The 24917-nt window shown below is 36.1% G+C and overlaps 1 protein-coding gene across 3 annotated transcripts in view; it reads left to right on the forward strand.

Annotated features, from left to right (window-relative positions):
• LOC131156104 (uncharacterized) overlaps positions 1–23281 on the forward strand; it is a 28400-nt gene extending 5119 nt beyond the window's left edge. The window contains exons 7-10 of one of the 3 annotated variants that reach the window (XM_058109551.1): positions 20093–20254; positions 21238–21317; positions 21427–21476; positions 22983–23281. In XM_058109551.1, coding sequence (XP_057965534.1) covers positions 20093–20254; positions 21238–21317; positions 21427–21476; positions 22983–23116 — 426 coding nt within the window. In that variant the 3' untranslated portion in view covers positions 23117–23281. Of the gene's footprint in view, positions 1–6723; positions 7026–20092; positions 20255–21237; positions 21318–21426; positions 21477–22982 lie in introns of those variants that run through there. The other 2 variants (XM_058109558.1, XM_058109564.1) reach the window with 2 other exon arrangements.
• Positions 23282–24917: the final 1636 nt, after the last annotated feature.

The following is a 24917-nucleotide window of genomic DNA, read 5'->3' on the forward strand; positions in this document are numbered from 1 at the left end:
AAATAATTCCATCGGGTTCAAACCGGCGTCTTTCCACTCAGTTTACCCCTCTTTGTTTACTGATGCAGCTCGGTGTATCACCAGCCTCTGTTTATCACATTGTCAGTATAACAAATTGGAATTTCATTCCCATATTCTATATCAGTAGTATAGAAAATACATTCATTTCTATTTCAACATATATCACACAAGTTTAATACAAAAACCCGCTAAATGATAGAAATTCAATATACATAGTTTAACTAAATAAATAAAGAAATCGAGCCTCTCATACTATAGTATAAACACAAATAACAATGTTTGTAAAATTTGGAGATCATACGTCGAAATCCTTGTTTTTACCAAAAATCGTATAATCGTCAAATCGGCATCTCTGTTCGGTAGAATTTCACAAATAAGCAGTTAAATCATAAATAATAACATAAACTAGCTTTTTAGCGGTTTAGTTTTCCGAAATAGCTGTTGTAATCAAGTTCCCCCTACCTTATATTCGAAATGAAACTTCGTACGAAAACGGTTCAAAACGACAACCCGAGATCCCGAAAACCTAAAACCACAGAAGATAACCTTACTATGTTTTCTACTGCTATCCAAATATCCAATCAAAATTAGGATCAGATTCCTACCTCGATTCTTGGGAAAACCCGAAACTCTCCGAAACGTTGATCCGATTCACTAAAAGTATAGAGTTTCCTCTTTTGATCCACGCAGTACCCTCCGTTTTTGGAAACGGACGACGAACAGCGAAGGATCTTAGAGAGAGAGAGAGAGAGAGAGAGAGAGAGAGAGAGAGAGAGAGAGAGAGAGAGAGAATGAGAGAATGAGAGAGAATAAGAGATTTTATAGAATAAATCCTAACTTAACCCTTAAGTAATCTAAATAAATATCTCCTCTAAGATATTTATATATAAATATCTCTTTTCAAAATATCTTCTCCAAAATATCTTTTTTTTTTTTTTTGGGTCGGGTTACTACAATCTCCCCTCCTTATAAGAATTTCGTCTCCGAAATTCACCAACTGATACCAAGCATACTCTACCTTATGTCGGAGACCTACAGAAGAGTCGGCAGCCACCCTCAAAGCAGCTCCGGCACAAAGTTATTATCTACCCTCGCTTATGGCGGAGGAATACCGTGGTTACAATGTGATGCTTCGGAAGATTACACACACAAAACTCTCCCGAAGACCATACCACCTATACTACTATACATAATTACATACCATCCGAAAATAACTGCGGGTACTTCTAGCATATTTCTGACTCTAACTCCCATGAAGCTTCCTCCACTGTATGGTTACGCCATAATACATTCACTAGCGGTATTTCCCTAGTCCGTAACTGCTGAACTTTCCAATCTAATATTAATACTAGTACCTCCTCATATGATAAAGCCTCACTGATCTCTAGAGGTTCGTAACTCAGTACATGCGATGGATCTGGTATATACTTCCTCAGTATAGACACGTGAAATACATCATGAACTCGGGATAATGCTGGAGGTAAAGCCACTCGATAAGCAACCGAACCTATCCTTTCAAGGATTTCAAAAGGCCCGACATATCGAGGACTTAGCTTCCCCTTCTTCCCGAATCTCATCACCCCTTTCATCGGAGCGATTCTCAAGAATACCATATCTCCTATTTCAAATTCCAACTCTCGCCGACGAGTATCAGCATAATTCTTCTATTGACTCTGAGCTGCTTTAATTCTTTCCCTGATCAATGCAACCTTTGCAGAGGTCTGCTGAATCAGTTCTGGACCTAGTATCTGCCGCTCACCTACCTGATCCCAGTACAGTGGAGATCGACACCGACAACCGTATAAAGCCTCATAAGGTGTCATCTTTATGCTCGCCTGGTAACTGTTGTTATATGCAAATTCAACAAGCGGTAGATATCGTATCCAACTATTACCAAAATCTAGTATACAAGCCCGCAACATATCTTCTAACGTCTGAATAGTTCTCTCAGATTGTCCATCCGTATGTGGGTGAAAAGACGTATTGAACATCAATCGCAATCCCAAGGCATCCTGTAAACTTTTCTAGAAACGAGATGTAAAACGTGAATCTCGATCTGAAACAATAGATATAGGAACACCATGGAGTCGTACCACCTCTTGCACATAAAGTTCTGCCAGCCTATTCAGAGAGTAGCTGACTCTGATTGGAATGAAGTGTGCAGTCTTCGTCAACCGATCTACTATAACCCATATGGTGTTCTACCCATGCATCGCCGCAGGTAAACCCGTCACAAAATCCGTTGAGACATGTTCCCACTTCCACTCAGGGACGTCGAGTGGTTGAAGTGGTCCTGCCGGCTTCCGATGTTCTGCTTTAATTTGCTGACATGTCAGACACTGTTCTACAAATCGGGCGATCTCTCTTTTCATATTAGACCACCAGAAAGATTCCCTCAAATCCCGGTACATTTTCGTACTACCAGGATGTACAGTGTAGAGCGAACGGTGTGCCTCCTCTAGAATAACCCATTTAATCACGGCATCATTCGGAACGCAAACCATGTTGCGGAATCTCAGTATCCCATCACCAGAAATACTAAAGTCTAGCTTTAAACCATTCCGAACTCCTTCTATAACCTCAACTAACTTTGGATCCTCTTTTTGCGCTACACGGATCCTCTCTTGTAAGGTCGGTTGCACCACCAAGCTGGCAAGGACAGCCTGATGATTTCCTTCTACCACTTCCAAGCCCAACCTTTCCAAGTCCATACAAATTTGGTGCTAAACTCTAATCGCTGAAACAGACGCATCAATAGACTTCCGACTCAAAGCATCAACTACCACATTAGCCTTTCTTGAGTGATAGCTAATAACACAGTCGTAGTCTTTAATCAACTCTAGCCACCTGCGTTGTTTCATGTTCAGCTCCTTCTGGGTGAAAAAGTATTTAAGACTTTTATGGTCAGTAAAAACCTCGCACTTTTCACCATACAAGTAATGCCTCCAAAATTTTAATGCATATACTACCGCTGCTAATTTCATATCATGTGTCGGGTAGTTCTTCTCGTACTCTTTAAGTTGCCGAGAAGCATAAACAATTACTCTGCTCTGCTGTATTAGAATACAACCAAGACCCTTCTTAGAGGCGTCACTATAAATAATGAATCCACCATCCCCTGAATGAATGGTCAGGATTGGAGCAGTAACTAGTCGCCGTTTCAGCTCCTAGAAACTCAACTCACACTCCTCAGTCCAAACGTACCTCACGTTCTTCCTCATGAGTCGCGTCAAAGGACCTGCTAAACTAGAGAACCCTTCCACAAAACGATGGTAGTAACCTGCAAGACCTAAAAAGCTTCTAACTTCCTAAACATTCTTCGATCTCGCCCAGTTCACTACTGCTTCAATCTTACTCGGGTCCACGGATACACCTTCCTTGGACACAACGTGACTAAGAAACGCAATCTTCTCTAGCCAGAACTCACACTTCTTCAAATTAGCATACAATTTCTTATTCCTAAGCATTTGCAAGATAAGCCTCAAATGCTCCTCATGCTCTGCAGCGCTCCTAGAATACACTAGGATGTCGTCAATAAATACCACGACGAACCGGTCTAAATATTCATGAAAGACCTTGTTCATCAAATCCATAAACGCTGCAGATGCATTAGTCAAACCAAAAGGCATAACCATAAATTCATAATGGCCATACCGAGTTCGAAATGCCGTCTTAGGAACGTCTTCCACTTTCACCTTCAGCTGGTGATACCTTGATCGTAGATCAATCTTAGAGTAGATCTGCGTGCCCTAAAGCTGGTCAAACAGATCATTGATCTGAGGTAGCGGATATTTATTCTTTATTGTCACCTTGTTCAGTTCTCTGTAGTCGATGCATATCCTCATCGACCCATCCTTCTTCTTAACGAACAAAATGGGCGCTCCCCAAGGAGAAACACTAGGACGAATGTACCCCTTGTCTAGGAGCTCCTAAAGTTGTTCCTTCAATTCTTTCAATTCAGCTGGAGCCATACGGTACTGAGCTTTCGATATCGGCGCCGTATCTAGAACTAGCTTTATCGCAAATTCCACTTCCCTGTCCGGAGGTAACCCTAGCAAGTCCTCTGGAAACACGTCAGGGAACTCGCAAACTACAACAATTGTTTCCAACTTATTTTCTTCAACCGGCGTATCTTTCACAAACGTCAGATACCCTTGGCGGCCATCTAGGAGTAGCCTCCTAGCTTGCAAACCTGAAAGGATTCGTGGTGTAGAACGCACACACGACCCCTGAAATCTGAATTCCTGCTCCCCTAGTGGTTTAAACAACACTCCCGCCTGCGGCAATCAATACTAGCATAACTAGTCGATAACCAGTCCATCCCAAGGATGATATCAAAACCATGCATGTCATAGACCACTAGGTTAACTGGTAGTATTCTTCCCTGAATTTCCACAGGAAAGTTACGGACTAACTTACTACACCCGACTGTAGACCTAGACGGCGTAATCACTACCAGTTCATAATCCAACAGTTGCACCCCCAAACCACATAGTTTAACAAAATTACGAGAAATAAAAGAATGCGTAGCTCTAGAATCAAAAAGTACTACAACTTCATGAAAAAACACATAAATAGTACCTGTGACCACGTCACCAGCATTCTCAGCGTCACCAGGAGTCAAAGATTATACCCTAGCTTGGGCAGTACCCCCCTGCTGACCGCCACGCTATGTCGAAGCATTCCCTCGGTATTGCTGCTGTGTGACTCCATCATTCCTCTGCCTCGGACAGTCTCTCATCTGATGTCATTGTCTACCACACCGCATACAGGCTCCCATAGACAGCCAACACTGCCCCTGGTGTTTCTTACCACATAAAGAGCAACGTGGAACACTTGCGGCATTCTGGGACGTGCCACCACTATTTTTCTTCCACTTACTCTATCCTGCCCCAAATGAATAATTAGGAGGCGCTGGTCTCTTCTTCGTAACCTGAACTTCTGCATCCTCCAGTAAACACTCCTCTGCTACCGTGGCTTTATCAACCAACATAGAAAAATCCTGCAACTGCAGAATCGCCGTCTGCTTACGGATCTCGCTCCTCAGACCCCTCTGAAACATCCAAGCCTTTTTTGCTTCATTAGGAATCACAAATGGAGCAAATTGAGACAGCTCTTGGAACTTAGCAGTGTACTACTGCACTGTCAGTGAACCCTGCGTCAAATTTATAAATTCCTCCATTTTCGCATTTCTAATTATGGCTGAAAAATAACGTTCAAAGAAGAGCTCTTTGAATCGGGCCCATGTCAACACTATCGGTATCGGTCGGTGCTCCTCCATCTACTTTATCGACCCCTATCATCTCTCAGCCTCCCCTGCCAACTTGAACGTGGCGAAGGTGACTTTCTGCTTTTCAGTGCAATTTAACACACCTTAAATCTTCTCGATCTCTTGGATCCAATTCTCAGCATGAACTAGATCTGTACCGCCCACAAAAGCAGAGGGCTTCAATCTGGTGAACTGCTCAATGGAGCAACCCAACTCAGTCATAAGACGATCCTACCCTCTATTTGTACGCACTACCTCAGCCATAAGCTTCTGTGCAAATTCACGTAACACACTAGTAGAGTCGTTACCAGCCTCGGGGCCGGCACCCTCATTACTACTGCCACCTATATTGGCAGTGATATCCCTGGATTCCATCCTGAAAACATTTACGAGAATCCATTAGAAGGTAATAGCTTAAGCATCAACTAACACTATCATACTATAGACTCAGTTCCTTAAATCCACATCCTGAATATCGATGTACTCCATTAATTTAACATCATCATTCTAACTCAAGTTCTGCCATTCCACTTGGAAACAACACCATCAATAGATTGCCATGATTTTCTGAATCCTTCGAATGATCCAGAAAAACACAGAAGTCTGCCAATTGTTTTTGTCTCCGGGTATACAAAACAAAACTCAAGGTCATATCCATGTCCTATACTCTGGTATATTCTAGATTATTACAACTAGAAACTTCTTAGTTTAGCACATATCCCGAACTAGGCAGCATGAATCAAATCATACTTCCGACTGGCTATGGGCTCTGATACCAACTGTAACGACCCGGCCCTTTACACAGACTCAGGTGTCACTCACATACATCAAATACCTATACTTGTTCAAGATATGGAAACAACCAGCCCTAAATAGGGACATACGAGTGTAAATCATACATAATCATGATGTAAATGTCGCGGAAAAACATAAACATCCATTAGGATTACTACTAGCCTTATACCAGAGTTCACTAATACATCCATAATTTACATACATTAGGACTTAGAGTAATCGTCATATTACAACCCTCCAAAAAGGACTTCATCAAGTTTAGTACAAAATTTAGATGCTTACGTAAGCTAACCAAAATAACCTCCCCAGTTCCTTTATCTATTAGGACCGACGCACGGACGGACCTGAAAACAAAGGTTGTAAGATAGGGTGAGACACCTCTCAGTAAGGAAGAAGGAGTTACAACAGTGCGTGACTGCATACATGCATATTTTCATTCAACATCTGAAATATAAATCAAATATTTTCAATACAATAATGCATCAGGTATATCATTATTCATATTACAAAATTCCCACATCTGTCTTTCGACCATTTAATGATTTATCAAATGACCAACAGCAAAATATCCCTATAACCAGTTTTACCCCGTGGCTCGGGTTGTGCACTGATACTTGTCCAATGCCCTGTTCATGCAGGCACTGTCGAGTACCTACATACGATCCGACTGCCTCCATTGGCCCAATATCAGCCAATGGTTTCACCCTTCTAGCCGACCATCTTGGTACCCACATCGTTTAGTACGTGTGGTTGCACGTGTACATCTAGTTACGATATCGTGCCGTATCATATAACAGTGGTTTCATTTCACCCTACAAAGAAAGTATTTTTCAACCCTCCCGGGACTCTCAAGCTGTAGTTCCATGTATCATAAATTCAATTTATACAAATATGATTTTATCACCATAATCTATATCAATAGTATAGAAATAATTTCATCGGGTTCAAACCGGCGTCTTTCCACTCAGTTTACCCCTCTTTGTTTACTGATGCGGTTCGGTGTATCACCAGCCTCTGTTTATCACATTGTCAGTATAACAAATTGGAATTTCATTCCCATATTATATATCAGTAGTATAGAAAATACATTCATTTCCATTTCAACATATATCACACAAGTTTAATACAAAAACCCGCTAAATGATAGAAATTCAATATACATGGTTTAACTAAATAAATAAAGGAATCGAGCCTCTTATACTATAGTATAAACACAAATAACGATGTTTGTAAAATTTAGAGATCATACGTCGAAATCCTTGTTTTTACCAAAAATCGTAAAATCATCAAACCGACATCTCTGTTCGGTAGAATTTCACAAATAAGCATTTAAATCATAAATACTAACATAAATTAGCTTTTTAGCAGTTTAATTTTCCAAAATAGCTGTTGTAATCAAGTTCCCCTTACCTTATATTCGAAATTAAACTTTATACGAAAACGGTCCAAAACGACAACCCGAGATCCCGAAAACCTAAAACCACAGAAGATAACCTTACTATGTTTTCTACTGCTATCCAAATATCCAATCAAAATTAGGATCAGTTTCCTACCTCGATTCTTGGGAAAACCCGAAACTCTCCGAAATGACGATCCGATTCACTAAAAGTGTAGAGTTTCCTCTTCTGATGCACACAGTACCCTCCGTTTTTGGAAACGGACGACGAACGGCGAAGGATCTTAGAGAGAGAGAGAGAGAGAGAGAGAGAGAGAGAGAGAGAGAGAGAGAGAGAGAGAATGAGAGAATAAGAGAGAATAAGAGAATTTATAGAATAAATCCTAACTTAGCCCTTAAGTAATCTAAATAAATATCTCCTCCAAGATATTTATATATAAATATCTCAAAATATCTCTTTTCAAAATATCTTCTCCAAAATATCTTCTTTTTTTTTTTTTTTCAGGGTCGGGTTACTACAAATTGATCATTACCTAACCGAACTGAATTTTTAGTTAATTTGATTGACCGAATTTAATTAAACTAGATTACAATTGTAATCTCAAAGCTATATCATAAATCATAATCCCAAATGACTTCTTAGAAGATGTATTGATCAAAATATGACAGTGTAGTAGAGGCTTAGCAACAACCTGAGAGGTGATGACCATGGCGAGGGCGAGGCGATTAAGGCAACTAGGCGAGGGCTAAGGCAACGTGTGACGACCTGCTTAATTTCCATGTTTTTTTTTTTTTAAATCAACAGCATAAATCTCAACAGATCATAATCCACTTGGACCCGTGGGTACCAGAGATATATCAGAACATATAGCAGAAGCCTAAGCAGCAGGAAATACACAATCATATATATATATATATATCTCATTATACCATACATCACAATATACTAGAGTTACTACAATCACTGTATCCATATGTACACAATTCTCAACCCAAAAGAATATGTCTTAGGGCCATTTCCACAAAATACCTCTGACCTTATCAAAATACTCACCCTTTTGGAAGGGCAGATCTACCGTAGTAGACCAGCGGGGCTTTACCCGCTCTCCTATCAGGGGCTCCTAAAAAGTTTATAAAATTTAGGAGTGAGACACCTCTCAGTAAGGGAAATAAACTAATACCAGTGTGTGGCAACATGAGTATTTCATGTTATACATATACCATATAGGCCATAATTAGTAACTATTATGTCAACCTGGAAAACATATATATATATATATATCATCAAAACATGGCAGAACATATTGCATTTCCATAAACATATCTCATCTCATATAATAATAATAATAAAAAAACATTCCTGGTAGGTTAGTTGGCTATTGTCATGTATTACCCCCACATGACTGGGTTGTGTGGTCCGAAGGGGGGACCTGACAATGGTTGGTCGACCACTGTTAAGTCAAAAGTACAGTCTGTAAGTCCGATGGGTTTGCTTGACCTGGTCCATACACCAGGGGCGCTCACACACTTCTTAAAAACTACATCGACCATCCAATCTCACACCACTCTATACAGCGGCGTTAACACAAATATCATAATCACGAAGACCATGGGCACATAACAATGATACTGTGCAAGTGTTAGCCTAAATTAAGCCAACCAGGTTCTGATATCATATAACATATATTGAAACTGTGATACATGGATATCTCATATCATTAATTATTAGATCAATCATATCATTTTGCATATATACGTATATCATGAAAATTATCGGCCCCTACGCCAGTATTACACATTTTATCATAACTCGGTCCGTACGCCGGCAAATTATAGCACAACCCGTATGCTGGAAAATCACATCATAGCACGGCTCGTACGCCGGCAAGCGTATCATAGCACAGCCCGTACGTTGGCAAATCACATCATAGCACGGCCCGTACGCCAGCAAACATAGATAAAAATCTTGGTTCATACGCCGGTTTTACACATTATAAAAATCCGTATCATAATCCCATTTCAGAAAATTGTATTTCGTAATATTTTATACTCATGTCACACTAACAGATTTTGCACATATTCAACATACCATCATTTTCAACAGTATTTTTTCAAATATAAATCATATGTATGTAAACATATTTACTTTCCTGAAATCAAATGTTATATATATATACATTTTCTCAAAAGAACTAACTTAGTTTATCCCCTTACCTGATTCCTAAAAAGCCACTAAGAAATCTTGTCCCGCACCCGCAGGGCTCCTAACTTAACATTCTGGAAACAACATTCTTCAAAACTAAAGTTCAGTATTTCTATGCGTATAACACTTTCCTCAACTGTCAACAACCCAAATATTGAGTAGAAAACCTTACCCTGGATTTGGGATGGTTTCCACTTTAGTCCCACCGACGATCCGCTTTAGCAGACTTGTAAAGAACTTCGCCAGGAGCATCGTGGTAGCCTCAAATCTTCGATCTGGTGAGAAACAGGCCCGCAAACGAAGAGAGAAGTGAGAGAGAGACGTAGAGAGAGAGGGGAGAGAGAGAGAGAGGAGCGTTGAAATGTGATAAAAATCAGATTTTTAGTTATCTATAGGGCAAGATTCATCGACGAGACACGTCACCTCATCGACGAGTCCTTCATTAAATTCGTCGACGAAACCCTGTATTCATCGACTAAATTCAGAGCAGCCCATTCCTCACTCGGTAATTTCTCGTCGACGAAATCTTGCCTCCGTCGATGAAGTCTACTGCCTCCTTCTGTTCCCGTTTCCATTTTCCTCTCTCTTTATTATATAAACCTCATTATTATTCGGGTTGTTACACAACGGGCCGACAAGGGTGAATTGACTTAGGCGACTAGGTGTGGGCTTTGGTGATGGCAAGGGGCCAAGGGCAAGGGCCGCAAGGCGACTTGAACTCTCAAAGCCTCGATATGGGATTCTTAAAGTTCATTAGTCTAGTTGAATGGTGGAGATGATGCAGACGGAGAAGACTGGGGATGTCGAATAGTCTAGTTGAGTGGTGGAGAGGATCTAGATGGAGACGACTAGAGATGGAGATGAGTGGAGAAAAAGTCAAAGTGCATACTACGAGAAGTGCAAAACCTGGAGACTGGAGACTAACTGGAAAGTGGAAGCTCCTAGAGGCTCGCTCGGCACTGGAAGGCAAAACCGATTGAGATTATATATAATTTATATTTAATTATTAATTATTATTTTATTCAGTTAATTCGGTTAACCGAAATTATATATATCCCAAATTGAACCGAAAATCGAAAATTGATTTTTAACCAAAATTGAAACGGATTGAACCAAATTATATTTTAATCAAACCGAATCGACCGAATTGGTTCGGTTAATTTATGTAATTCAATTTTCACTGAAATTTGCTTGCCCTAATGCAGATGCAAGTTGAGTCAAAATAGTTTTAAATTTTTTAATAGTGTAGTGTTGACTCAAAATCAATTATTTGGGGGGACAATTTTGTAAATACTCGATGGAATCATCGATATGGGTCTATACACACCTTAAGTGGACCCCAAATTCATATTATTACAACACAATGCAGCAGTTAGTTTAGTTTTGTTAGTTGCTTTTTTTATGGTCTTTTTGTTTTTTTTGTTTCTTCTCTTTACTTTTGTTTTCTTTCCTTTTTTATCTTCTTCCTCTGGAAATATATACAAAGGCTTCAGTTTGTAATGTTGTAGAGGAAAATAATAGAAAAGTTTTTCTTTCTCTTGTTCGAGTTTCATCTGCTGCTACCACACTCTGTTTCATGGTATCAGAGCAAGAAAGAAAAGACAGCTATGTAAGATCACTGCCATGTCTACTTCCTCTATTTCAATGAATAATAAAAATGAAGAAAACAATTCATGCCACTTACAGAGGGGTGATTCACCGGGTACAATGTTAGTTTCAAATGTCCTCACTAGCGAAAATTATCATACATGGAGTAGATCCATGATGATGGCTTTGAAGGCAAAGAATAAGATTAGTTTTGTGAATGGAACAATTGTTTGTCAGCTTCAACAGATGCTTCAAATGCTTTGTGGGAAAGATGCAATAATATGGTATCTTCTTGGATTATCAACTCAGTGTCAAGGGAAATTGGGGCCAACATCATTTGCTCCCACACTACCAAGGATATGTGGCAAGATCTTAAGAACAGGTTCACACAAGGAAATGGGTCAAGAATTTTTCAACTTCAAAAGGATTTATCAAAGTTAGTTCAAGAAAATATTCCAGTAAGAGATTACTATACAAAATTTAAGTCTTTATAGGATGAATTGGTTGATTATAATCAGATTCCCACTTGTTCTTGTGGTGTACTAAGAACATGCACTTGTGATGCCATTCGGAATTCTTGAAATATCAAGATAAACAGCATGCCATTCAATTCTTGATGGGATTGAGTGAAGGTTTTTATCATATTAAAGGGTAGATTCTGATGATGAAACCTCTACCAGAAATAAACAAAGTTTTCTCTTTAATGGTCCAAGAAGAGAAACAGTGAGAAATCTGCAAACCTGAGGTAATTGACATAGTTGCTCTTATGAGTAAAATGCCAGAATCGAATTTTTCAAGCCACAAATTTGCTTCCAGAAATCAGCAACAAAGGAGAACCAAGTTTTTTTGCACTCATTGTGGTTTGAATAATCACATAGTTGATAAATGCTATAAAATACATGGCTATCCTCTAAGTTTTAAATTCAGTAATTCTCAATAGAAATGAAAGTCTTCATAAGCTAATCGAGTTACAAGTCATCCTCTTGATACAACCTTTGAATCTTATAATAACTTGCCTTTCTCTCAAAAGGACTGTTAGAAATTATTAGTTGTTAGTTTTGGTGTATTCCCAAGAGGTGGGGTGAATTGTGTATTTAAAAATTACTTCCTAGGTTAAACTAGATCAGCAGTATTACACAATCCTCGGGCCTTTCTATTTAATTATAAACTCAATCAACACACGTACTACATATAATTAATCAAGCATACAACATACATGTGCTGAAAATAAAAGTGCAGAAAATAAATTTGCAGAAATATAAAGAATACGCATGATATGTTATCGGGGTTCGGCCAACTGTGTCTACGTTCTCGCCTTGGTCACACCAGCACAAGGATTCCACTAATGCTCACTTAATGGGTGAAGCGGCACCTAATACAATCAGGTCAATTAACACAGGGCTGACCTCAACCTTTACAAATTTTCCTTACGGGTCGAAGAAGGCCCTAGGTCAAATTCACAGGCCTGACCCCAACCTTTACACAATCCCTACCGGGCTGGATTACCGCCCCCTCAGGCCACGCCTGGAAATACAACAAAATATTCACTCAAATGGTATATTGATTATGCTTTCATGTAAAGCAGATATGTACCCAATACACGCAATATAATCAATGCACCTCAATGATGTATGAACTATAAGTTCGGTGCTTTACGTGTGCAATCAACACTCAGAATAATGACTTTATCTAATCTAGCACAAGAGTGTATATCAAACAAGCTATTCTTTGAAAACCAGATAAACTATATCTCAATATCATATTAGGGTTTCAAAGATGTTAGCAAAAATACTCAAACAAACTCAAAAATATTTTCTTCAATATAGTAAGCACAAGAGTTGTTTGAAAACAAGTTTTGAAAATGATTTTTGCACACAAAAGTATAGGCTTAGGTTACTTGCAATGACAATGTAAGAACCACAACCTTCCAAGTCTTCCCACACAAGATTTATCAAGTTAAATAAGTGGAAGAACTTGATGCTTCTACTCTCGATAAAATCAAACAATCAATATAATCTAATGAGAGTATTAGCAAGTATAAATGAAGCACAAGTACACAAAATATACTCACAACACTTGCAAGATCAAGAAGGATGATGTGTATGAGTGTTTTGGAGTAGTATAGGCTAAAATCGGGTTTTGGATTTTGAGAGAATTTTGCCATAATCAAATTTGCTAATCCTTACTAATTATGAGAAATGAATAGGTATTTATAGGCAAGGAGGATTTTTTGACCATTGGGGATAAAATGGGTATAATTAAATTTGTTTCAAAAGCTATTAAGAAAATTATCCTAGTTTACCCCATTTAAAAATCAGTAAAAAATATTTTAACTCGCAAAATTCGAGTGCCCGATCTGAGGTTCGGGTGCCCGAATAGACATAGTCAAAAATCTAATTTTTAGTGGTTCAGGTGCACGAAGAGTAAATTGGTTGGCTGAACAAAAGTTAGTAGCATTTATTCGTTAGTTCGGGTGCTCGGCTCCAACTTCGGTTAACCAAACTGATCAATTCAGTCACCCGAGCCCATTTTGAACGTAATCATTCGGGCGTCTGGGTTGTTCAAAAAGAATCTGACACAGGTTCGAGTGCCCGAGGCAAATACGCTCAAAAGTGGTTCGGGTGCCCGAACACCAAGTCAACATATTGACTTGTTCGGTTGCCCGAACCCTCTTAATGTTTTCAATTAAGTTCATTTTTAGCCTAACTTGATTCCCCTGATATAGTAAGTGATGTTGGGAACTTTCTTATGTGCAAGTACTGGGACCTAGGATCTTTTCTAAGGTATTTTTAAGTACACCAAAAAACCTGGTGTCGGTCAACATCCCTAAAGTCTTCTTTAAGGTCTTGAACTTATAAGTTCCTACATGCATGTAGTGCAAATTATTACAGACCTTTGCCCTATATTACTATTACAGACCCAAATTACACAAAATATAGATTACAATGAGTCTTCAGGGTCTTTAGCCTTCAAGTCTTCTTGTGCTATCAAATGATCTTGTTATTATGAACCTGCACACAAACTTGACAGACATTAAATATCAAGGTATTTGTCATGATCAAAACAGGATGTGACCAATAGGGTCAACATTAGCTCTAATCCACTCACAACCTGATAAAACCATTAGTCATCAAACAGCCAATGTTATTTCTACCACTCCTCCACAGAATACCCAAGGTATGATACTTTCAAGTTTTTCTTTGAGTTGTTCAACATCTTCATCAACATCTCAGCATCATTGGATTGTAGACACTGGTGCTATAGATCATATTGTTCATTCCATTGATACCTTTACTTCTATAACAAAGCCTTTAAACACTACTGTTATGCTTCCAAATGGAAACATTATCCTAGTTACTCACCTTGGCACATTTAAATAGTCTAAAAAATTAACTCTCAAAGATGTACTTTGTGTACCATCTTTCTCATATAATTTGCTTTCGATTAGTAAGCTTACTTCATCTCAGAAATGTATATTTATTTTCTTACTTGATGTTTGTTTCATTCAGGAATTTACCCCATGGAGGATGATTGGGACTGCTAGAAAATCTGCTAGGTTATACATCTTACAACACTTGGTTGTTCATGCTATTGAGTTTTCACCAACATCCAATATTGTGAACTCTGTCATAAACTTAAAAATCTGGCATAGTAGATTAGGACATCCTTCTATGTCCCGATTGGATTTTCTTTCAAAACATGTATCAGATATTAGTTTTTCAGAAAAACCTGATGATCATTGTATGGTTTGTCCTCTGACTAAACAGAAAAGACTTCTTTTTGAGACTCATTCATACAATAAAAGTTTTTCTTTCAATCTTGTTCATGCTGATATATGAGGACCATTTTCTATTCCAACTCATATCAATTCTAGATATTTTCTTACCTTAGTGGATAACCATTCTAGATTTACTTGGACCTACTTAATGAAAAAGAAATCTAAAGCTCAAAATATTTTCATTCCTTTTTATAATCTGGTTGAAACACAGTTTGAGACAAAAATTGAATGTGTAAGATCTGATAATGGTTTAGAGTTCAACATGATTAATATTTTTAGGTCAAAAGGAATTTTGCATCAAGTATCATGTGTAGAAATGCCTCAACAACATTCTATAGTTGAGAGAAAGCACCAACATCTTTTAAATGTAGCAAGATCTTTAAAATTTCAATCAAACATGCCTTTGATTTTCTGGGGAGAAGGCATACTCACTGCAACATATCTTATTAATAGACTTCCATATTTAATTTTAAATAACAAATCTCCACATGAAGTTTTGTATAATTATGTTCCAGCATATAGACTTTTAAAAGTTTTTGGATGTTTGTGTTATGCATCAACCCTTACCCAATCTAGATCAAAATTTTCTTCAAGAGTAAGACAATGTATCTTTATAGGATATCCATCTGGTATAAAAGGCTACAAACTTTATGACTTGGAACAAAAAACTTTTTTTTTTTTTCTCAAGATGTCATAATTTATGAATCTATATTTCCTTTTTCCTCTGATTTCAATAGAACTTCTAGACATGACATTTCAATTCAATCAAATACCACTTCAGAAAGTTCCATTCCAGTTCTTCCTAAGCCAGTTTCAGATTATACTGAGCATATATTCTTTCTTGAACCATTGTCATCAGCGATTCCTCCTTCAGTTCCTCTTGTTTCTTCTAATACAGATATGCCTTTACATGATGCAAATCAATTTCCACTTTTGCGAAAATCCACTCGACATCACAAAATGACTGGTTATCTGCAATCATATCATTGCAACTTAGCTACTTTTGATTCTTAATCATCTCCCAGGGCTTCTGCTATTATTTCAGATACTAAACATAGCATTTTTGAAGTTCTTTCTTACTTCATCTTATTTGAATCACATAGAGCATTTTCTATTCTTCTAATTTTGAACCTTTATTTTATCAGCAAGCTGTCCAGCATGCTCATTGGAGAGATGCTATGTTTGCAGAATTATCTGCATTAGAAATGAATAACACCTGGGTTCTCACAACACTACCATCTTATAAAACTCCTATAGGGTGTAAGTGGGTTTATAAAACAAAATATAATTCTGATGGTTCAATAGAGAGACGCAAGGCACGACTGGTTGCTAAAGGTTATACTCAATTGGAAGGCTTGAATTTTTTTGAGACTTTCTCACCTGTTGCAAAGATGGTTACTGTCAGGTGTATCTTATCACTTGCTGCGATACACAAATGGCATATTTTTCATCTCGATGTTAATAATGTATTTATGTATGGAGAATTAGATGAGGAAATTTTTATGAAGCCACCTCCAGGTTATCTTAGCAAGGGGGACAAAAGAGTATGCAAATTGCAAAAATCTTTATATGGCTTGAAGCAAGCTTCACGACAGTGAAATTCAAAATTTACTTCTGTGTTGTTTACAATGAGATTTTCACAATCAAAGGCTGATTATTCATTGTTCACTAAGAAAGAAGGAAATTCTTTTGTTGCCTTGTTGTTGTATGTCGATGATATACTCCTGGCTAGTAGTGATTTAGTTGCTCTTCAACAAGTTAAAAGCTCACTAAGTGTTGAGTTTAAGTTGAAGGATTTGGGGCCTGCAAAATTCGTTCTTGGTATGGAGATAGCTCGATAGAACAATTGCATATATTTATCTCAAAGAAAATATTGTTTGGAGCTTATTTCAGATTCTGGATTTCTTGTTGCCAAATCGGTTTTATTTCCTATGGATCCTCATACAAAATTATCCAAAGATATTGGTGATTTGGTAGATGATGTTTCAGCCTATAGAAGACTTATTGGTAGGTTATTGTATTTGACTCACACCAGACCTAACATTACCTTTGCTATGCATCATCTTAGTCAATTTTTGGATACCCTTCGCGTTCCCCATTTACAAGCTGCTATGCAAATCTTGCGATATCTCAAATCTGCTTGTAGCCAAGGATTATTTTTTCCATCTTTATCAAAGGTTCATATCAAAGCTTTTTCAGATTCAGATTGGGCTAGTTGTTTGGATACTTGCAAATCCATCAGTGAATATTGTGTTTTTCTTGGGGATTCTCTTGTATCATGGAAGTCTAAAAAGAAACAAACCATCTCATGTTCTTCAGCAGAAGCTGAATATAGATCAATGACATTCACAGTCTATCAGATTATTTGGATCAAAGCTTTACTTGCTACTTGCATCACTCCCATCCTTAACCAATTCTCTTATTTTGTGATAATCAAGCAGCCCTTCACATAGCAGCTAATCCAGTCTATCATAAGCGTACTAAACATATTGAAATCAATTACCATTTGGTTCGTGAGAAATTACATCAGGGTCTTACTACTTCTTTACATGTTTCTTCTGCTCATAAGATTGCAGATTTAATGATAAAACCTTTAGGTTATCAAACTTTTACAGTACTTTTATCCAAGATGAATGTGCATAATATCTACACATCATCTTAAGGGGGACTATTGCAGCACAATGCATCAGTTAGTTTAGTTTTGTTAGTTGCTCTTTTTCTCGTCTTTCTATTTTTTCTATTTCTTTACTTATGTTTTCTCTCCTTTTTCATCTTCTTCCTATGGCTATATATACAGAGGCTTCATTTTGTAATGTTGTAGAGGAAAATAATAGAAAAATTTTTCTTTCTCTTGTTCGAGTTTCATCTGCTGCTACCATACTTTGTTTCACATATTGCATGTGCCCCCTTTTTGTAGGGGTGTTTGTGGATCAAGTTGCATCAGACCTAAAATTCTAGTCGATTCGATCTTGTCAGTTTGGTGTGAAGCCAATTTCAAGTCAAATCGTTGAGGATGCAAGTTTGGGTCGGTTGGTTCAACGGTTTAATTTATTTTAAGGCGAAGTTGAAAAGAAAAGAAAAATATAAAAGAATACGTATGAAATTTTTTGCAAAACATGATAAAATATATTACATTGAAAATTCTACTTGTGATTCAAGTTAAATATATCAAATTAATAGATTTCTTATAAAAAATAAAAAATAGTAGTATCAATGTAATAGTATAAGTAACATGTTTTAGTATTTAAAAGATATATTATGTCTATTTTCTAACACGCATACCATTAATAATATAAAATAAAATAAAAAGTGAAACCAGATTTATTGTCTTCCAAAATGATTAAAGCATTATATCTATAAATATTATTTGTTCATTTTAAAGAGGCGGTTAATTTGAGTTGACTTAGATGTATTAAATGGTAAGCCTGCAAATTGATTCAGCAAATTGATTCATACAATTGTTAACCAATTTTAGTCTGTTCAAATTGGGTTGGGCGATTAATCGTATGTAAATGGGCTATTTTTGGGTTGGCCAAGCCCAACTGGAGTTATTGGGCCTTCATAACCAGCCCAAATATAAAAAAAATGTGCTCGTTGCGTTGGAGGCATCCAAAGAATTACATGCGTTTGCTTTATATCACATGCAAAAGTTGGCTCTCCAAACTCGTCAGAAGGATTGCGCTCCCATTATCGTTCACCCTTCTTTCCCAATTGAAAACCTAATGATTAAGATTCCGAAAGTACTTTTTTTTTTATTACATAGGAACTCTAGCTACTAACAAGTCCTTTGAACCCCTTAGTGCAGCATCAAATCTACATTTATTTTTCTATAAAAGTAATTTTGAAAATACGTTTTCATGGTAAACAGTGAGGGTGAACATATTTTGGTTTTAATCGAATTAATCTAATTGACCAGCCGAATTTGGTCGGTTCAATTTTATTAATTTGTAGTTCAATTCAATTCGGTTTCAGATTGAGGTAAATTCGGGGATTCGATTTTCGGTTTTGTTATGGGAAAATAATAATTCGGTTAACTGAATTACCCAAATTTTAATTAATTGATTAATAATTAAATACAAATTATTAAATTATATGATTTTAGGTGAGGGTTCCAAACTTCCAATATTCTATTTAGCCATTCCCAAATTTCCTTCTCTTTGGACCATTCCCATTTCGGTATACAAATTATACATTTATATATTTTTTTCTATAATTAATTTAAATTTTATTCAGTTAAATTCAGTTAACTCGAGTTTTAAGAACTTGTAGTGCAGTTGAGTTGAAGTTTTAAAAATTGAGTTCAAGCCGAGTTTTGACTTTAACATTTTTAAGTTAAGTCTAATTTGGATGTCTTCTTATGTCGATTCGATTTGATTCAAGTATACCCTAGTAGTAAGAGATAAGATAAAGCTATGGAGTTGGAATACAACTTCTCCCACTCTAATTAATAAATCAAAAAACCATTTTACCTTCTGTCCAAAAACAAAAATTCAACATTGTAGTTGGGATTAATTTTTATTTTATTTTATTTTTATAATTTAACTTTTGATTTAGGCATGTGAGTGCTAAAAGGAGTCTATGGGTGGACTTTATATGCATGGATGAACACTAAATTGACCCAAAAGTTTAAGCTTATTAGGTAAGAAGTTATTACTTGATCACTTTCATATCCTATGACCAATTAGGATTAGAAGTTATTACTTATTACTTTTATTTTATGCAGCCAACTAGGAGCCACTGTTCTTGCTAGTGGTAGTGGAGTCTATGGGTAGACTATATATATATATGGACGAGTATCAATTTGACCTAAATGTTTATAGCTTACAAGGTTTACTTTTTTAATGTGCGACAAATTTACAAGTGAAATTTTCAATGAAGCAAATTCGCGAGAGATGTTTAAAAGAAATGATAAATAAAATTAACCAATTCAACGATAATTAGAGCCGACCCGTACATGCATGAAAAATATATGTGTGTGTGTACGCGCTCGCGCCCGCGTGTGTGTATGTGTGTGTATTAAGCTGATCTTATGTGGACTTGCAGGCATGTACGGAAATGGTAATGCCATCGGGTGGGAATGATGAGAAGAGTATGTTTCCAGCTTATTATCAATGGGACTACAATGAGCGATTGGAGTACTGTCAATTTCACCATGGCATCTTTCCTCCTAGACCTCACTGGATTACTACTGAATTTGGTGGCCATGTAAGTCTATCTCTCCACCCCTCCCTTCCCCTTGCGGGCGCGAACGCACACACACACACATAAAAAGGCGAGGATGAAAGAACCTCCCACAACAAAGAAAATATAAGAGAACTCTCCCCAATTTGAAAACCAACATCACCCTGCAAACAAATAAGTAAGACTTTCAAATAACTGAAATTAGGGCTAAATTGTGAATTTTTGGAATTAAGACAAAAGTCAGGAGAAGGCCGCGAAAGACAAAAAAAGTGGTCGGGGATAGACAGGAAGGCTGCATTGAACTTTTGCTGACAAAAAATAAAAATTGAGAAAGGACCGAGTCCACGGATGCAACTGCGCAGTTAACTCAAGGAATGATAGTAAATTACACAATTCATCCAACATAAGAAGGAAAAAAAGCAAAAAATGGGACTTAAAATATGGAAAGAAATAAAATAAAATTTATTACTTAAATCGACAATATAAATTAGTTGAAAGGAACTTATGAATCGATTCCATAATGAAACTTAACACTTGATTTGTTATTATTTGTTGTTTTCTTTTTTTTCATCATACTTTTTATTTGAATCTTTATTTCTTTCTCGTCCTATCCCATTTCATCTTACAAACCAAATAATTAATTATGTGGAACTTACGTGCACCTTAATTAAATGGATTGAGAGCTTAACATGTCATACTTAGTATATATATACACTGTCTAGAAAAAAAAAACAACAAAAATAATTGACTGGATACTTTAGGATATATATCACCCATAATTATCAAATGAAAGACACTGGGTTGCAATACAAACTATAGTCTATCTTTTATTTTACATTTGTTTTCATTTCTTTTAAAGTTTAAATTTGAAAGCTCTGAAGTGTTAAATTCTAATTATTAAACTGTTAGCTGCTTTCTTTTTACGCGCATATGCATTATATCGTTTCTTAGGAACCAAAAACTATGCATTTATTTAATATTGTATGCATTGAATTTGTATGCTGCAGAATATTGAGAGGGTGTTGAAAGGGTTCGGAAGCAACATTATTTTCTTTAATGGCTTAAGAGACCCTTGGAGTGGTGGAGGGTACGTATATATATATATATATATATATATATCTGAATATGCTTCTGTGTGCTTGTATTTTTTTTCAGCAGCCAGGTTATGTTATCGGCTTCCTAATCACATCTTGCAGGGTGCTAAAGAATATATCAAGTAGCATAATTGCCATAGTTGCGAAAGAAGGTTCGTAGCACATCCCTCCTCGGATATTTCAATTTTTTTTTATTTTTATATTGTTGAAAAAAAAATTAATAAATAAAACACTATACTTGTTAGAGGCTAGTTGAGACATGGAAGGTGCATTATCTTTAAAGTCGATTTTGTGTCTACGAAGGACATCTATCAGTGCATAGAGTCACTACACGCATGACCTCTAAGATTACTCAGTGGATTCCATTTTATACGAACTCAAAAAACCATTGGGTTATAGAAGATGTAGTCACTGCTTGGAAGAAGAGAGCTTGTATCTTTGCTTGCAAGCAAGATGGATCATATCTTTTATAAGCTAAAATAAAATAACTTCCAACCGTAATAAATATGAAAACATAAATAATATAAACTTGAAATTTTAATTAAAAATATATACCCGTTGAATTAAAATTACATATTTGATTAAATTGACCATTTTATATAAACATCAAATACTAACACACATGATAGCATGGTTCATCCTTATCCTAAAACCCTCTCGACCCTCCAAAAACTATTTCAAATTTCAAATGGAGTGATTCTTTATTAAGACGCATAGGTCTCTATTATGGTAAAATATAATGAAAAAAGAAATGCCCAAGCAAATAACAAATTAGCTGGCGAACAACTATTCGATACGTCTATGGGATGTGTCTATATTGTTATTTGTTTAGTAGATATTATTGCAATTTTTTTTATTAAAAAAAGGGATATTTTAAAAATTGTTTGGAAAATAAAAATCAAAAAATAAAAATAAATTTCACCTAAATGAGCTCTTGGTGTTTGCCTAATTACGAACAAGACAGGTGACAGAAAAGACACTTAATTTTCATGCTTCAGATAAATTAAAAAGATTAAAACATAGTTCGATAAAAGACAATGACATTTGATTAGACTTTTGCATACTAAAATTGTGAGTTTATGAAACAAGTGAAATCGTTTAATTGTTTGCTAGAGGCTTCCAAGTGATACATGCATATGTAGTAACCACACAATATCCGAATGATAGGAAGAAATAGTGTATGTGCTTATATCTGCTCATATATAATTTGATTTGTAATAATATATTTAAACGATTGGTACTAATATTACTATGCTAATTCAATAGTATATATACATCAAAACCCATTTCTTCAAAATCTCCAATCTTAGCAAAACCCTTGCCTTCCAAGTCTATTCATCATAAATTTGAAAAGCCCTTTTTATCTCCTGATTAGACTCTATCTCTACTTGCAGACTTAACCACTTCTTTCAAGATTACTAACTTATTTGAATATTCCTATATTCCTGACTTTACTTAGATTCAGGAAACATCTTTTTCTCTTGTAAATCCTTATAATATTTTTAGAAGAAAGAAATCTCTAACCAGTCAAGTTCGTATTCTTTCTTATTTCTCACAATAGATCGTGTATTTTCTAAACAAGATTATCGTGAATATTTCTAATTTTACACATTTGTTTGTTTATGTATTTCTTGGGAAATTGATTTTATGTAAATCAGGAGCACACCACGTGGACCTAAGATTTTCAAGTAATGAAGATCCTAAGTGGCTCCAGGATGTGAGGAAACAACAAATCAACATCATTGCCAAGTGGCTCTCAGAATATTATGATAACTTAGCCCACCCATCTTGATCCCACTCCCCAATGCTACTCATAACTGTTATTCATGCGTCCATATCAAAGGAGAGGAGAGGAGTTTGTGGGTCCCTATGCCTTTTCTCTCCTCCCTTTATCATTACGTGAACTCTTCATGATCACAGACTTATAATAAATCGCATGGCTTTTCCATGTTAGCTATTTGTACTTTGTATTTATTGATTATTATTGTGATTTGTTATAGAAATGGAGATAAGTTTATTCCCTTACTTGAAAACAGAATATAGATTTTAATAATGTTTCTAAAAAATTTAATAAGCATTTCAATGATACATTTTTTTTTTTTTTTAATTTTATAAGCAGTAACGTGTAACAATCTTGTAATTTAGATAAGCTTTTTAAATATTTGTTTGCCTACTGATGTATTACTAGTTTTTTAATTGCTTGTGATGCCATTTTTTTGAATTCTAATTTCTCTCACAATTTTGTTTTGGCTATTATTTTTTTTCTTTTTATTTTATTTTATTATTAAAACTAAAATAAGAGCGAGGTAGATCCTCTATTTGAGTTGTCGACGTCGTTCGGAAACGAATTCAGAATGACGAGGAGTGATAATAATATCGATGATTCGATGAAGTCGCCACTAACTTATTATTTATTTAGGTGTGGTTAGCTCACCTAAATATTACTTGTTGATTGGTTTTTAGTCTAATCATGAAACTAAGGAACTAGTAGTCTCAGTTTACTCTTACTAGAGTTGGGATCAGAAATACAATTATGCGAGGGGAAGGTATTAGCACCTCCTATGCACTCATTCTATAAACGGCACCTAATTAATCATGAATTAACTCAAATCAAATTAAATGATCTGTAATTAACTCCTAAACAATCCAATGGACATTGAAATTTCAAGAGATAATGCAAAATCAAGTGGGATTTAGGAATTTCTGATAAGACCTCCAAAGGAGGGGGTCTTATTCGATAAACTCTCCTCAAAATTGATGGCTAAGGTCTAAAACACTTCTTTATCCTTTATTTTATCAACAGGTCACACACATGCACACACACACAAAACATTTTGTATATGAATATTAAACATGCAAAATGGTCATGCAAATGCATCGAATTTAAGTAAAAATGATCTCCAAAATATTTCCAAATTTTCAAAATTTTTCCTAGAACTTTTTGAAAATTTTCAGATTTATCTGCAAATTTTTAGGATTTTTAGGTAATTTCTTCCAATTTATTTATTTTTGGTATTTTTATTTTCCCATTTTTTGTCCCTTCAATTAAAAAAAAAACTCAAGGATTTTTTTTCTTGATTTTGTGTGATTTTTTTTTTTTTTGGTAATTTTTCTTATTTTTTTTTTAGTTTAGCAATTAACTTCTTCTCCCTAAGCATTTGCAATACCAGCCTCAAATAAACTTCATGCTCTGCAACGCTCTTAGAATACACTAGGATGTCATTAATAAATACCATGATGAACTGGTCTAAGTATTCGCGAAAGACCCTGTTCATCAGATCCATAAATGCTACAAGTGCATTAGTCAAACCAAAAGGCATAACCATAAATTCGTACTGGTCGTACCGAGTCCGGAAGGCTGTCTTTGGAACATCCTCTACCTTCACCTTTAGCTGGTGATACCTAGATCGTAGATTGATTTTGGAGAAGATCTGCGTGCCCTGTAGTTGGTCAAATAGATCATCGATCCTGGGTAACGGGTATTTGTTCTTTATCATTACCTTGTTAAGTTCCTTGTAGTCGATGCACATCCTCATCGACCTATCATTCTTCTTCACAAATAGCACAGGTGCTCCCCAAGGAGAAACACTCGG

The sequence above is a fragment of the Malania oleifera genome, chromosome 1 (assembly GCF_029873635.1).
Source record: "Malania oleifera isolate guangnan ecotype guangnan chromosome 1, ASM2987363v1, whole genome shotgun sequence".
Classification (NCBI taxonomy): domain Eukaryota; kingdom Viridiplantae; phylum Streptophyta; class Magnoliopsida; order Santalales; family Ximeniaceae; genus Malania; species Malania oleifera.